At 41.8% G+C, this 14,664-nt stretch overlaps 1 protein-coding gene across 1 annotated transcript; it reads left to right on the top strand.

Annotated features, from left to right (window-relative positions):
- Positions 1-13,607: 13,607 nt before the first annotated feature.
- Positions 13,608-14,162, top strand: LOC138900830 (uncharacterized). Its single transcript, XM_070188459.1, has one exon. It carries the CDS (start codon positions 13,608-13,610, stop codon positions 14,160-14,162), a length of 555 nt encoding a protein of 184 aa, XP_070044560.1.
- The last annotated feature ends 502 nt before the right edge of the window (positions 14,163-14,664 follow it).

Consider the following 14,664-nt stretch of genomic DNA (forward strand, 5'->3'; position numbering starts at 1 on the left):
GCTGCACTTTTTGTGCAGGATCTGAGGCAGGTACTAGTGGAGGACCTATCATCATACATCCACGTTATCCAGAGGCATAGTGGTGAGCTTCCTTGCTGGTCCTTTCTGTAGCTACCAGTGTCTCTCCTTGTATTTTCATTCTGTCTATTTTTATTTCAGACAGTATTTGGGGTTTTGTATAATCTACTAGATGCTCATACACTTGTAACACCAGGTCTTGGTACACACATTGGTAGAATTTGGAATTGTAATATTTTCTTGGATTTAAGTTAATCGGTATCTTTTCTAATTTCTTTAATATTTCTAGTAAAATAATAAAATTTCTTAGAAAATTATTCTTTAAAAACATGAGTTGCAACTTCCATTTGGAGTTTTGTTTTATATTTTAGGGTATAGGTCCAAAGAAGGCAGAAAATATGAGAAGTGAGAGGTGAAGAGATTAAAAGGACAGTCCAATGCACAAGGTATTCCGTATTCACGCAGGGTTCAGAAAAGGATCGCACCCTAAGGCAAGACCGACTCTAACCTTTTCAGTAGTAAGGCTTGTGCCTTAGGTCCCCAAATTTGGGGGGGACCCATTTTTAAAAATAATAATAAGTTTATAAGTACTTAAAAAATAATATTTAGTACTTTTAATACCATAGTAGAAATTTTCATATAAAAGGAAAAAATCTTTTTTAGATATATAAATAAAATAACAATTTGACGTACTTAAAAATAGGTAGATGAATAATTTCCCAACATTTCAATTTGAGTTGATTTTACAATTCCTTTTTACTTCTTCATTAGATAACGTGTAAAATTTCACTTCCCCTTTCTTAATTTGTCCAAGTCAATCTTTCTTTTTCCCAATCTGTATAGGGGTAAAATCAGGAATAATGCATATCCTGATTTCCCGGTTAAAAAAATGGAAAAAGGGCATGGACGCACGAGATTGGAATCGAGGCTGGGAGCCCTTTGTATCGAGATACATGAAAGGTGAACGATGTGCTCATCATCGGGTATGATAAAACGACATGCACCAGACCCAGAACGAGTTCTAAGACCTCGGAAAATACGGTAAACGGTTACACACGACGGATATAGGGCCGTGATATTCGCACCTAACCAGATATCACGGTGCGGATCTCGCTCGATGTCAAGTATGGATCAGTAATTACCGAGAAAAGAAGATTTTTTACCTTTTTAGACGTATACTAGGGATGAAACTTACCTAACATATAAAGGGGAAGTTTTTCTTATGTAACACATACTGTAACATGCAAATCAAAGAAATAGTTTATTTTTCTACTTTTTAGCTATTGCTCAAGTTCTTATTTAATTGTTTTATTCTTCATTCACAACTGGGCTCGAACCAAGGGTCCAATCGAGGACGAGGTCACCATTCAATCTAAGTTCGGGCTCGGCCATAACTTTACAACTGATTTGGTTGTTTATTTCATATTTAATATTCTTGATTATTTGTGTTAAATCAAATCACTTAACCTTAAAATCGCGTACAAATTTAATTGTTATCCGATTTAGGGTTAAACAGTTTAGTGCCCGCCGTGGGGCTAAGGATAATAGTGGTGATTTGATACGAATCTCCTTATCACTCCCTATTTTACGCTTGTTCTTTAAAGTCTTAATTTCAGGTCACCCCAAAAATATCGAACTCTCAGTCTGCCCAATTGAACATTGACGTTGAGTCTGGCCATCATGGCGAAGATACTAATTTGGTGCCTAACAACGAGATGCCTCCTTCTGATCCCACAGTGTCACAATTGTCGATCCGGTCGATGCTAACTCACATATGGCAATCGACGTCAATTTGCCAACTGATCCCGAAACTAGTGTTCGCGAGGGACCCCGACTAATAGCTAGAGAAACGCCCGAAGGCGAAGGTGATGGGGTAAGCCTACGGCTAATCTTCGAAATATTACAAGCTCAACAAGTGGCAATAGCACAGCTGCAGAATCAAAGCCATGCCCCCAACAGGGTCGAGCTCGAACAATCCCAGGAAAGCACCCGAAGAAACGAACAAATCACCGAAAGACCGGGTGAAGACGAGCCTGGGGTCAATCCCGAGATAATGAAAATGCTTGAAGCGTTAACGAAGTGAGTGGAGTCAGGTGAGAAGAAAATTAAGTCTAATGACAAGAAGGTGGAAACATACAATTCCAGGGTCGATCAAATCCCGCGAGCACTCCCGATATTGAAGGGTCCGGACTCTAAGAAATTTATCAAGAAGCCTTTTCGTCCGAGCGCGGCACCGAAGCCAATCCCAAAGAGGTTTCGCATGCCCGATATCCCCAAATATAACAAAACCATGGATCCAAACAAGCATGTGACCTCCTATACGTGTGCAATCAAGGGGAACGACTTGGAAGACGATGAAATCGAGTCGGTGTTACTAAAGAAGTTTGGGGAGACTTTGTCCAAAGGAGCAATGATATGGTATCACAACTTACCCCCAAATTCCATTTACTTATTTGCTATACTTGCAGATGCTTTCATAAAATCCTATGTTGGGTCCATCAAGGTCGAGACCAAAAAGTTAGACCTTTTTCAAGGTTAAACAAAGAGATAACGAGATGCTCAGGGAGTTCGTGTCAAGGTTCCAGACGGAACGGATGGACCTGCCTCCGATTGCAGATAATTAGACCGTTTAGGCATTCACTCAGGGGCTTAACCCCCAAAGTTCCTTGGTCGCAACAGCTGAAATAAAATTTGATAGAGTACCGAGTGGAGACCTGGGCCGATGTTTACAATAGGTACCATTCAAAGATCAGGATCGAGGACGACCGACTCGGAGCTCCTTCTGGGTCTGTTTACCCCATTAGGGCCTATGATAGGTCTAAGACAGTCGTTGGTCATGAGCAAAGACCACTCTAGGATCGGTACCAACCATGCACCGCGGACTGATGGGGAAATGGGCCCAGGCATCACCCTATAAGGAACGAGAAGAGAGGCGACCGAGGGCCTAGTGGACGAGGTCTGATGAGCAAAAATGGTTTTGACAAGCCGCTCGGGAGTAGGGAAGCACTGAGATTATCGGAATATAGTGGACGTTGCCAGCATCAAGTCAACCATCGGGCACATCAAAAAGACCAAGTGGCCCCGACCATTGCAGTCTGACCCTACCCAAAGGGTTCCTAACTTCATGTGTAAGTATCCCGGCAGTCATGGTCACAGGACCGAGAATTGCCGACAGTTGAGAGAAGAAGTTGTCCGGTTATTTAACAACGGACACCTCCGAGAATTCCTGAGTGATCAAGCCAAAAACCACTTCAGGACTAGGGATGCCAACAAACAGTCTGAACAAGAGGAGCCTCAGCATGTGATCAACATGATCATCAGAGGAATCGATGACCCTCAAGGATCAATGATTAAACACACAAAAGTATCCATCACGAGGGAGAAATGCACTCTGGATTACATCCCAGAGGGAGCCATTTCGTTCAGCGATGAAGATGTCGAGGCATCGTATAGCCTTACAATGATGCGCCTGTAATATCCATACTTATCAATAAATCTCGAGTTAAACGTGTGTTGATTGATCTAGGTAGCTAGGCCAACATCATCATATCAAGGGTCGTAGCAATAGGGGTTACATGACCAAATCGTGCTAGCAGTCCGGGTGTTGGACGGATTTAACATGGCATATGAAACCACTAAGGCGGAGACAACCTTGCCAATAAACACCACCAGGACGATCCAAGAGACAAAGTTCTACATGATCGAGGGGGACATGAGGTATAACGCTCTATTCGGAAGGCCGTGGGTTCACAATATGAGGGCGGTACCCTCGACCTTGCACCAGGCGTGAAAATCCCTACACCGGGGGGAGTCAAGACGGTCTATGGAGAACAACCGACCGCAAAGGATATGTTCATTGTCGATGAGGTAATGCCAGTTCCCACAGTTTTGACATCAAGGAACGTAGAGCTGGCCAGAAAGAAAGAGATTAAATAGTAATCACTGATGTCGGTCTCGGTTGAACCAGAGGAACGAGGAGAAGACGAGGAGGATGATTACGGTGTCTCGAGAATTGGAGCAGGTCATATTAATCGAACACCTACCGGATCGAAAGGTATACCTGGGCACAAGGTTAACCCCCGAGCTCAGGAAAAAACTTATTGTCTTTCTTAGAGCTAATGTAGATTGTTTCTCTTAGTCCCATCTTAACATGACAGGGATCCCACTGGAGGTAACCACTCATAAGTTGAGTTTGGACCGAAGTTCCATCCGGTTAAGCAGAAGATGAAGCCACAGTCCGAGATCAAACATGCATTTATCAAGGATGAGATGTCCAAACTTCTTAAAATAGTATCCATCCGGGAAGTTAAATACCTGGACTAGTTAGCTATTGTAGTGGTTGTGCCTAAAAAGGGAATAAGCTAAGAATGTGTGTAGATTACAAAGACCAAAACAAAGTATGCCCTAAGGATTCTTTCCCTTTGCCTAACATCGATCGAATGATCGACGCGATGGTGGGGCACGAGATACTCAACTTTCTCGAAGCCTACTCCGGGTACAACCAAATTCAGATGGACCTGGACGATCAAGAAAAGACTTTTTTCATCACTAAATTAGGCATCTACTGTTATAACGTAATACCATTTGGATTAAAAAAACACTGGTGCCACCTACCAACGCATAGTAAATCGGATGTTCGAAGAACAAATAGGGAAATCAATGGAAGTTTATATTGATGATATGTTGGTCAATTCCTTACGAGCAGAGGACCATTTGAAAATTTTGCAAGAGACCTTCGACATACTAAAGAAATACAGCATGAAGCTAAATCTGAAGAAGTGCGCATTCGGGGTCGGATCGGGCAAATTCCTCGGGTTCATGGTATCCAATCAGGGGATTGAGATCAACGCCGACAAAATAAAGGCCATAGAGGACATCACCGTGGTGGACAATGTCAAGGCTGTTCAATGACTGACCAAGCGTATAGCCGCCTTGGGTAGGTTCATCTCAAGGTTCCCGAAAAAAATTCATCGATTCTTTTCACTATTAAAGAAGAAGAATGACTTTTCCTGGACCTCGGAGCGCCAGCAAGATTTGGAAGAACTAAAATGGTACCCATCGAGTCCCCTCCTGCTGCACACTCTAAAGGCAGACAAACAAATGTACCTCTACTTGGTGGTTTTTGAGGTAGCGGTAAGTGGTGTCTTAGTCCTAGAGGAATAAGGTACAAAATTTCCTATTTACTATGTTAGTAGAACTCTAGGTGAGTCTCAATAGTATCCTCACTTGGAAAAGTTAGCGCTCACTTTGCTAAGCGCTTCCAAGAAGTTAAAGCCATACTTTCAATGCCACCCTATATGTGTCGTGACCTCTTACCCACTGAGAAATATCATGCATAAGCTGAGCTCTCGAGCCGGTTGGACAAATAGTCCGTGAAAATTAGTGGGTACGATATCGATTATCGACCTCAAATGCCATAAAATCTCAGATTTTGGCAAACTTCGTGACCGACTTCATGTCGGCCTTAATATCCGAAGTCGAAAGGGAACTACTACTAACCTCGGGGACTACTTCGAGAATCTGGACCCTCTTCATGGACAGTGCCTCCAATGCGAAGGGGTCCGGGCTCAGTATCGTATTAAAACCACCTACGTGAAATATAATTAGGCAATCTATTAGAACCGTGAAATTGACTAACAATAAGGCCGAGTATGAGGCCATAATTGTAGGTATAGAATTGGCTGAGAACCTTGAGGCCGAAATAATCGAGGATAAGTGCAACTCTCTCCTCGTGGTAAATCAGGTTAACAGAACGTTCGAAGTAAAATAAGAATGGATGCGGAAGTACTTGGACAAATTGTGGGAAACCCTACACCAATTCAGGGAATGGACCATGCAACATGTATCCCGAGATACAATCAGTGAGGCAGATGCACTGGCTAACTTGGGGTCATCGGTCAATTCCGATGAATTCAGTTCGAGAGTAGTAGTGCTGCTAATGAACTCGTTGATAGACGAATGTCATGCCGAAGTGAACTGAACAAGTTTAACTTGGGATTGGAGAAACAAATACATAGACTACTTGAAGACAGGAAAATTGCCATCGGACCCCAAAGAATCGAGAGCCCCGCGCGTCAAAGCTGCTAGATTTAGCTTGGTCGAAAGGTCATTATTCAGGAGGACCTTATTTGACCCACTATCCAGATGCTTGGGACCAGGAGAGACCGAATATGCCATGAGAGTAGTTCACGAAGGCACTTGCAGGAACCATTTAGGGGCAGAATCCTAGATTCAGAAACTAATTAAGGTTGGCTAGACCGAAATGGAGAAGGATGCGAAAGAATTCATATGGAAATACGGCGAGTGCCAAAGACATACCCCGATGATCCATCAATTGGGAGAAATGCTCCACTCAATCCTATCCCCGTGGCCATTTATGAAGTGGGGAATGGACATCATCGGTCCCCTACCATAGGCACCCCGTTCATACTATTCATGATCGATTATTTTTCCAAATATGTTGAGGCTCAAGCATTCGAAAAGGTCCGGGAGAAAGAAGTCATCGACTTCATCTGGGACCACATAATATGTCGATTTGGGATACTGGTCGAGATTGTTTGCGACAACAGAAAACAATTCATCGGCAGCAAAGTGAGCAAGTTTTTCGAATATCACAAGATCAATAAGATACTATCAACGCCTAATCACCTTGGTGGGAATGGACATGCGGAATCAACGAACAAGACTATACTCCAATACCTGAAAAAGAGGTTGACCGTTCAAAAGGAAAATGGAAGGAGATCATACTCGAAGTCCTGTGGGCATACCGTACGATTTCGAAATCGAGCACCGAGGCCACCCTGTTTGCTTTGGTTTACGAAGCCGAAGCCTTAATATAATTTAATATGGGAGAACCTATCCTCTTGTTCCAGTATGCAGCAGAAGAGACAAATGACGAGGCCATAATCATGAGCCTAAAACTATTGGATGAAAGGCGGGAGGCCGCCCTGGTCCGGTTGGCGGCCCAGAAGCAGCGAATAAAAAGGTATTACAACCGAAGAGCCAGCCTCTAACATTTTAAAGTCAGGGACTTGGTGTTGATAAAAGTAACACTACACATCGGGAACCCAAACGAAGGGAAATTGGGCCAAATTGGGAAGGACTGTATCGAATTGTCGGAATAACCGACAAAGGCTCATATAAACTCGAAGCGAGAAACGGTGTACAACTACCAAACAACTAGAACGTGACACACTTAAAGCGGTACTACTGCTAAGGTACGAACTCAATTACTTTTTAATTATGTTATAAATCGGACTAACGTATGAAGGTAATCAGCCAGGGACGGATGCGGCTATTAGGTCTGAAAGCACGTGTCGCACTATTTTTTCCTTGAACCGGTTTTGTCCCGAAGTGGGTTTTTCGGCAAGGTTTTTAACAACGCACCTGTAAAACGTGATACCTTATATTTGAAAACCGGTTTCATACAGGAATCGATGATCATTTGCTTAAGATTAACAGTATCCGAGCTAGGGGTGCTTATCGGTTGGATAATTACGCTTAACAGTCTGGCTTAACGGTTATCAGATTATAAATGTAGTAATCCGCTAGCCATCCAATAAGATAATAGGCGGATTGGTATCAGATTAACAATTATTGAGCGGTTATCGAGCAGCTTATCGGCTAAACCAAATAGAGATTTTTTGAACAATCATTCAATCAATACCAAACAATTTCAAATCAACACCAATTTTTTAATACCATCTACGATCTAACTAATTGGTATTTTTTTAATTGAAGAGTCTTCAAAACTAATCATACTGTCATACACGTATTAACCAAATTTTTAATACCATCAAGATTACTCATATAGATATACATGTATTAATCATTGAGATTTTGATTTTTGGACTTCTTAGTTTTCAGTTCAAGAGAGAGATGAGACAGACGACTTCTCTGAATCTGGTGGCTGCAGACAATTGAGAATTAGAAAATAGAAAATAAGGATTTAGCCATTTAGGGTTTCAATAGCACTTTATATATATAGAGGTAAAAGTGTAAATATAAAAATTCTTAACGGATTAACGGTTTACCCGATAAAAAAATTGAGTAATCCACCCCCAAACCGTTAAGCCGTTAATTATAAAATCTCAATCCGTTCACCATACATTACCCCGATAATCCGAAACCAATAAGCCAATAAGCTATCGGTTCATTTCGATTAACGGTTTAAGTTCGGTTTTGAACAGCCCTAATCTGAGCCCTCACAAGTTCGACCTCGAATAATGGGGGCCATTACCCCCGGATTAAGATCCTTAGCAAGGAAAAAAGAAAATATTATGTGCTAAAAGCTAAGGCTTGGTGGTTAGGATTCATTTTAAGGGTCAAACGGTCGTATGAACCATGCCCACATACTCCGCTCTAGCCACGTCACAAGTTTTATGTGCCTTCGATCATGTACCTTGTATACTAACCAATGAAAGAAATTTTTACTTCCCTTACACTTTATTACTGCGCATTTTTGCTTCTTCGATCCTGGATCCTAAAGCCCACGGGCTACCCCTACTCGGGGACTATTAATTTGGATGACCCAGGCTACCGAATCCCGAAGGCACCAAACCCACTAGGCGGTGCCCAAATATGAAAGGCTACGGCTATCCTAAAAATGGCTCGGAGACGTCCGAAGTCCGTAACCAAAAAGTAAGGCCCTTACGAAAAATTGAAACCTACTAAAATGTTACCCTTGACAAAAACATCGTCTAAAAACACTTAAGCATCTTAAAATACTTCGGTTTTACCGAGTATTCGAAGCTACAAGTAAACCAAAGTTGCATAAAAGTCGGGCTCCATTCGGACCTCCAAAAAACGGATGCTCCAAAACTACATCTGATTTTATGCTAAGGTATTAAAAATAATACTCAAATAGAAAATTGCAAGAATATGCTGGAAAGGTAAAGACACGTTATTGCCAAAAGGGGGAAAACTCTATATACTCGAAAATATATTTACAAAGGCACGATTGAACGGCCTCAAACTAAACAAAAAAAAATTACATAAGGAAAAACTTGAAAAATACTAAGTCATCTACACCTGGTCTTCACCGGGGCCCGACTCATCATCAGAACCGCCGAAGCCCTCGGAACCCTCGGAGCCTTCGGGACCCTCAGGCTTGTAGAGCTCTTTTGTCTCGTCCTCGAGTCTCCTGGCTTCATCAATCTCGGTTGATAGGTCAAAACCTCGAGAATGGATCTCTTCGAGGGTCTCTCACCGGGATAGCCGCTTTATGTACTCAGTCTTCATCTTTAGGAGGGCCTCGGCTACCACCACATCGGCCTTATACCGGGTTACAATTTCCTTGGCGTCAGCAGAGGTTGCATCCAATTTGGACCTCAGTGCAGCATATTCTTGTCCAAGAGCATCCCCTTCCATGACGACCGAGCTCAGTTGTGCCCGAAGATCATCTTTTAGCCGAGACCACTTATCGGCTTTGTCCTTCGCCACCTCGCTTGAGTTCTCTATGCCCGCTTGGGCCTCTTCGAGCATGGACTTGGTATAGAAGGTTGTCTCCACGATGTCTGTGACACTGACTTCCTCCTTCAAGATAGGAGCAAGCTTCCCGGGGGGCGGAGCCTCCGTCTCTCCCTCTGGTTCCCGAGTTAGAAGGGTTTCGACCTCATGGTCTTATTTCTCAATTGTCGCTTGCTCCCTCTCGTTAAGGGTCGACCCATGAGAAATAAAAATATCCTCATCCTCGGGCTCGTCCCTGAACCGGTAAAAGTAATCGGGATCTGGCACCTTAGACATGGTGTTCTTTTTGGGCTTCTGGACCCGGATGGTCACCTTCTTCTTATTCGTCTCGGTGTCTAGGGAACCTGAGGTCTTTATTTTCTTCTTCTCCTCCTCCTTCGCGGCAGCCCCGGGCTGCCTCGAAATATAGTTCTGTCGTTGTGATCACAATATTTCATTACTCAATCATTTTTATTTGTTTGAAAGGAAAAAAACAGAACGGAGGGTTAGGCCAGCGAGGACGGATCCTCGTCCTCATCTAACGGCCTAAGTTTGGTAGTCTTAGGCAAACCTGTAAGAAAAGAGAAAGAGTTATCACTGTGTAAGTTTAGAGCATGGTGGTAGTTATTCGAGAAAGAACCTTACCATGAAAACGGGCCTCCCATTTGCCCTTAGAAAGCTTGCGCCATGTGCGCTTGGAGTACGACATTTGCTTGAAGATCCCCTCGATCTACTCCTTCAAGAGAGGAACTGCATTGGGAACTTGGGCAACAGTTGCATGACAAAAAACATAGGCAATGAGAGAAAGAACAAAAAAAATTACAAATACTCGAGAAAGGAAAGTACTTACGAAATGCTTTCCACTTCTCGAGGAATGGCATGAACTCGGTAGGGATAAGTTTTTCGGGTTTCACCCGAACGCACCTCCCCTGCCATCTTCGATTTCGGTCCTCATTGATGTTCGAGAACGGAACCTTGCTTGCTGGGCAGACAAGCTTGGTCAACCCCCCTCAAACGATTCGGGGACTGTATAGGCGAAGTAGGTGGTCGAGGGTGAACCGAGAGGCTTTGGTATTGTTCACGAAATAGCGTAAGAGGATCACGATCCTCCAAAATAACGGGTGGATTTGCCCAAGGCACACCTCGTACCTTTTGTAGAAAGCAAGAACTATGGGGTCTTCCTGGGCGAGCGTGAAGGGGTAAGTGTAAATACTTAAATACCCCTTCACATGAGTAGTGATGTCGTCATTAGGCCCGGGGACAACCACATCCTTGCCCTCCCATTTACAGTTAGCTCGGACTATGGGTAGGGTTTCTTCAGTAACGAAGCATATGTATCTACATGCTCCCTCGCCTCGGTCCTGTTGACTAGAGGCTTTCTTGATGTTAAAGGTGTTCCCGATAGGGCAACCCCCAGGTACGAAGCTTTTTATGGGGTCTCCTGAGCCACTTCGGGAACGACTAGCTCAGCATTTGTGTTCGAGTGGGAAGATGAAGGATCGGCATGCCGAGGCACTGACTTGGAGGTTTTTGCCATTGTAATCTGGGAAATATGAAGGTTTGAAGAAAAATTGAAGATTTGAAGATGGTATGAAGGTATGAACGTTTGGGTTGAAGGTTCAAAGAAAATGTATTAGGATTAAAGATGAAGATATGAAGGTTCAGAGAGCAATGTATGAAGATTTTGAGAAGTTAAAATCCGTTAGAGAGTTCGAGGGTAAAATCTAGAATCGAAAAGTAGAAGAAGTAAAAAAGGTTGAAGCTTTTATAGGGGAAAACAATGCAATGCATGATGTTTCGCATTGGAAGGCAGCCGGTGACTGACACATGTCCGAAGTCAGAGTGACGTGACTGATGGGACATTTTGATTTACTCGTCATCTTAGTTGGGACGTACGAAAGAAGGAGCCGGGGTTCATCAATCATTTTCCATTGTTTCGGTAAACCTACTCTCCGAAAAATGAGGGGACTATCTGTATACGGGTAAAATCGGGGATAATGCATACCTAGATTTCCTAGTGAAGAAAACGGAAGAAGGGCATGGACGTACGAGATTAGAATCGAGGCTGAGAGCCCTTCGTATCGAGATCCATGAAAGGTAAATGATGTGCTCATCATCGGGTATGATAAAGCGATGCGAACCAGGCTCAGAACGAGTTCTAAGACCTCGAGAAACACTGTAAGCGGTTACACACGATGGATAGATGGCCGTGACATTCGCACCTAACCGGATATCACGGCACGGATCTCGCTCGATGTCGGTTATGGATCAGTAATTAACAAGAAAAGAAGATTTTTATCTTTTTTAGACTTATAGTAGGGATAAACCTCTCCTACTGTATAAAGGGAAAACTTTTCTTTTGTAACACACATTGTAACACGCAAATCAAAGCAATACAAGTTTATTTTTCTTCCTTTTAGATATTTCTCAAGTTCTTATTTAATAATTTTGTTCTTCATTCACAACTGGGCTCGAACCAAGGGTCCAATCGAGGATGAGGTCACCGTTTAATCTAAGTTTAGGCTCGCCCATAACATTACAACTATTTGATCGTTTATTTCATCTTTCACTTATTTATCTAATATTCTTGATTATTTGTGTTGAATCAAACCACATATTCTTAAAAATGCATACAAATTTAATTTTTATCCGATTTAGGGGTAAACACATTCTCTTCATATTTCATAACTCCTACAGTACATATTTTTTGTCTTTCTCTTTAATATTTTACTCACTTTCTTTCTCCAAGATTTTATTAGTTCAAGTGTTCAATAATACTTTTAAGATTTCAATAGATCTATACTTCTATTGCTCTATAAAATCTTACCTAAGATCAACAATGTTTCAAGAAAAATTAAATGAGTTGGCTATATTATCAATTGACAAGAGAGGAAATGGATTATAAAACAATTATTAATAATTTGTATCTCAAAAAGCTAGAAGAATAGACTTCAAATAAAAATATACTATGCTATAACTATATTTTAAAAAATTTAGTCTCATTAAACTTTGGCTTTAGGCATCCCATTTGCTTTAGCCGCCCCTGCCTGAGGGTTGTGTGTAGACAGCCTAACCTAATATAAGTATTAATAGTTGCTTCCACGGCTCGAATCTGTGACTTATAGGTCACACAAAAATAATTTTACCATTGCTCCAATGCTCCCCGTGAGTACATGATAAGTGAAATGTTTACCCAAGTGAAGTTTATATTGATGATTGACAAAGGAACTCAAGCATGAACCAGGTCCATACACAGTGTACACAGACACAGGCAGATTTGAGCATAAGGGATACACGTGAAGAAGATAAGCTTAAGTTGTTATAACTGATAGCTCCTGATCGAAAAGGTTGCATAAATGATAAGGAGAAGGAATCCTTACCCGAAGAGAACTTTATCCAAGATAAGGGAGGAGTTAGAAGTTGAAGATAACTAGAACTCTTCTACCAAGGAAGAGTAGTATTAGAACTCTAGTTATTTCTTATTATACTAACTCTATATATTGCAGGATGTTCTCATTCTACTGGTACGCACAAACGCTGAAGTTAAACGTGAGTTGAGAGCAAAATAGCAAGGCATTTTGCAAACAATTCTTGTGTGATTCATGTATGTGAACCTAAAGCTACATGAACCATATAGAAGAACCAGTTCCAAATATATGTCATTTATTCTAGTTTTATTGTAGTAGGTATTTCAAGTTGTACCTTTCAGCTTTATCTAAAAGCAATTATATTTGGTACTCTGAGTAGTCAAGTTAGAGTTAATTTGAAGTTGTCGCAACAGTTAGAAGTTGGTTGCCACAACAGGATTAGAGGTAATCCTTAGGTTTACAAAAAGTTTTGTAAATGCTGTTTTGGCTTAGTGATTTAGTGAAGTGTTGGGGAAAATTCTACTAAGTAGTAGGTCATGGGTTTTTCACCTTTTGAGCCGGGTGTTTTCCACGTAAAAATACTTGTATTCTTTACTTTCTACAACAATAGTATAAGGAACACTTAGAAGAACCATGTCCTTCTATAATCAGTGCACGTGAAAATTGGACATGACACAAATCACCCCCCTCTTGTGTGGCATTGAAGTATAAAACATCAATTGGTATCATAGAGGGATCTCCTTGAAGAGGCTTACACCTTAGGAGAAGATCAACATGAGTGCACCACCTGGAAACTGGGAAGGGCAATCCACTGCTAGGCCACCACTCTTTAACGGCCAGTACTACTCTTGGTGGAAAAACAGGATGAGAGATCACATTGTAGGAGAGGAATATGAGCTATGGGACATTGTCACCGATGGTCCACTGGCTACCTTGAAGATAAATACTGAAGGAATAGAGGTGCCAAATATAAGAGCGGATTGCACTGCTGAGGACTTGAAGAAATGGGAGAAGAATGCTAAAGCCAAGAAATGGTTTGTTTGTGGACTTGGTCCAGATGAGTATAGCAGAATCCAAAGTCGTACCATTGCTAAGCAAATTTGGGACACATTGCAAGTGGCTCATGAAGAAACATCTCAGGTGAAGAGATCCAGAGGAACTCTACCGTATTCTCAATATGAGAACTTTGCTATGAAAGAAGGAGAAACCATTCAAGAGATTCACACAAGGTTCACTACACTGACAAATGAACTAAAGTCTCTTGGAAGGATTATTCCTAAAAAAGATAGAGTCGAGAAGATACTGACTAGGGTTTTGCCTATCACTTAGGAGAGCAAAATCACAGCCATTCAGGAATCAAAGACTATTGCCACTCTCCTACTGGATCAATTAATTGGAAATCTTAATGCCTATGAACTCAGGAGACAAACCATGAAAATGGATGTACCTAAGGAGAAAAAGAGCTTGGCACTCAGAATCACTGAAGGCTCTGATCTAAAAGATGATGAAATGGCTATGATCACAAAGGACTTCAAGAAGTACCTGAGGAGAGGAAAAGACTCTTCAAGAAGTGGAAACTATAGCAAGTCAAAAGCTCTTGAGAAGCAAACAAATGATGGTTGCTACAAATGTGGAAAGACTGATCACCACATCAAGAACTATCATTAATGGGAAATTGAATGGAATAAGGAAATAGCTGAATAAGGAACAAGAAGAAGGAACAAGTTCAACCCAAGAAAAGCAACAACAAAGGATCAACCAAGGCTATGGTCGCTACTTGGGGAGAAAGCTCAGATGATGATGATGAGTATGAACAAGCACTTATGGCCAT

Source organism: Nicotiana tomentosiformis, chromosome 11, assembly GCF_000390325.3.
Source record: "Nicotiana tomentosiformis chromosome 11, ASM39032v3, whole genome shotgun sequence".
In the NCBI taxonomy this organism is placed as follows: Eukaryota; Viridiplantae; Streptophyta; class Magnoliopsida; order Solanales; family Solanaceae; genus Nicotiana; species Nicotiana tomentosiformis.

Bases quoted from the DNA above. Each gene is read 5' to 3' on its own strand.
- LOC138900830 (XM_070188459.1), top strand. From the start codon at position 13,608: ATGAGTGCACCACCTGGAAACTGGGAAGGGCAATCCACTGCTAGGCCA.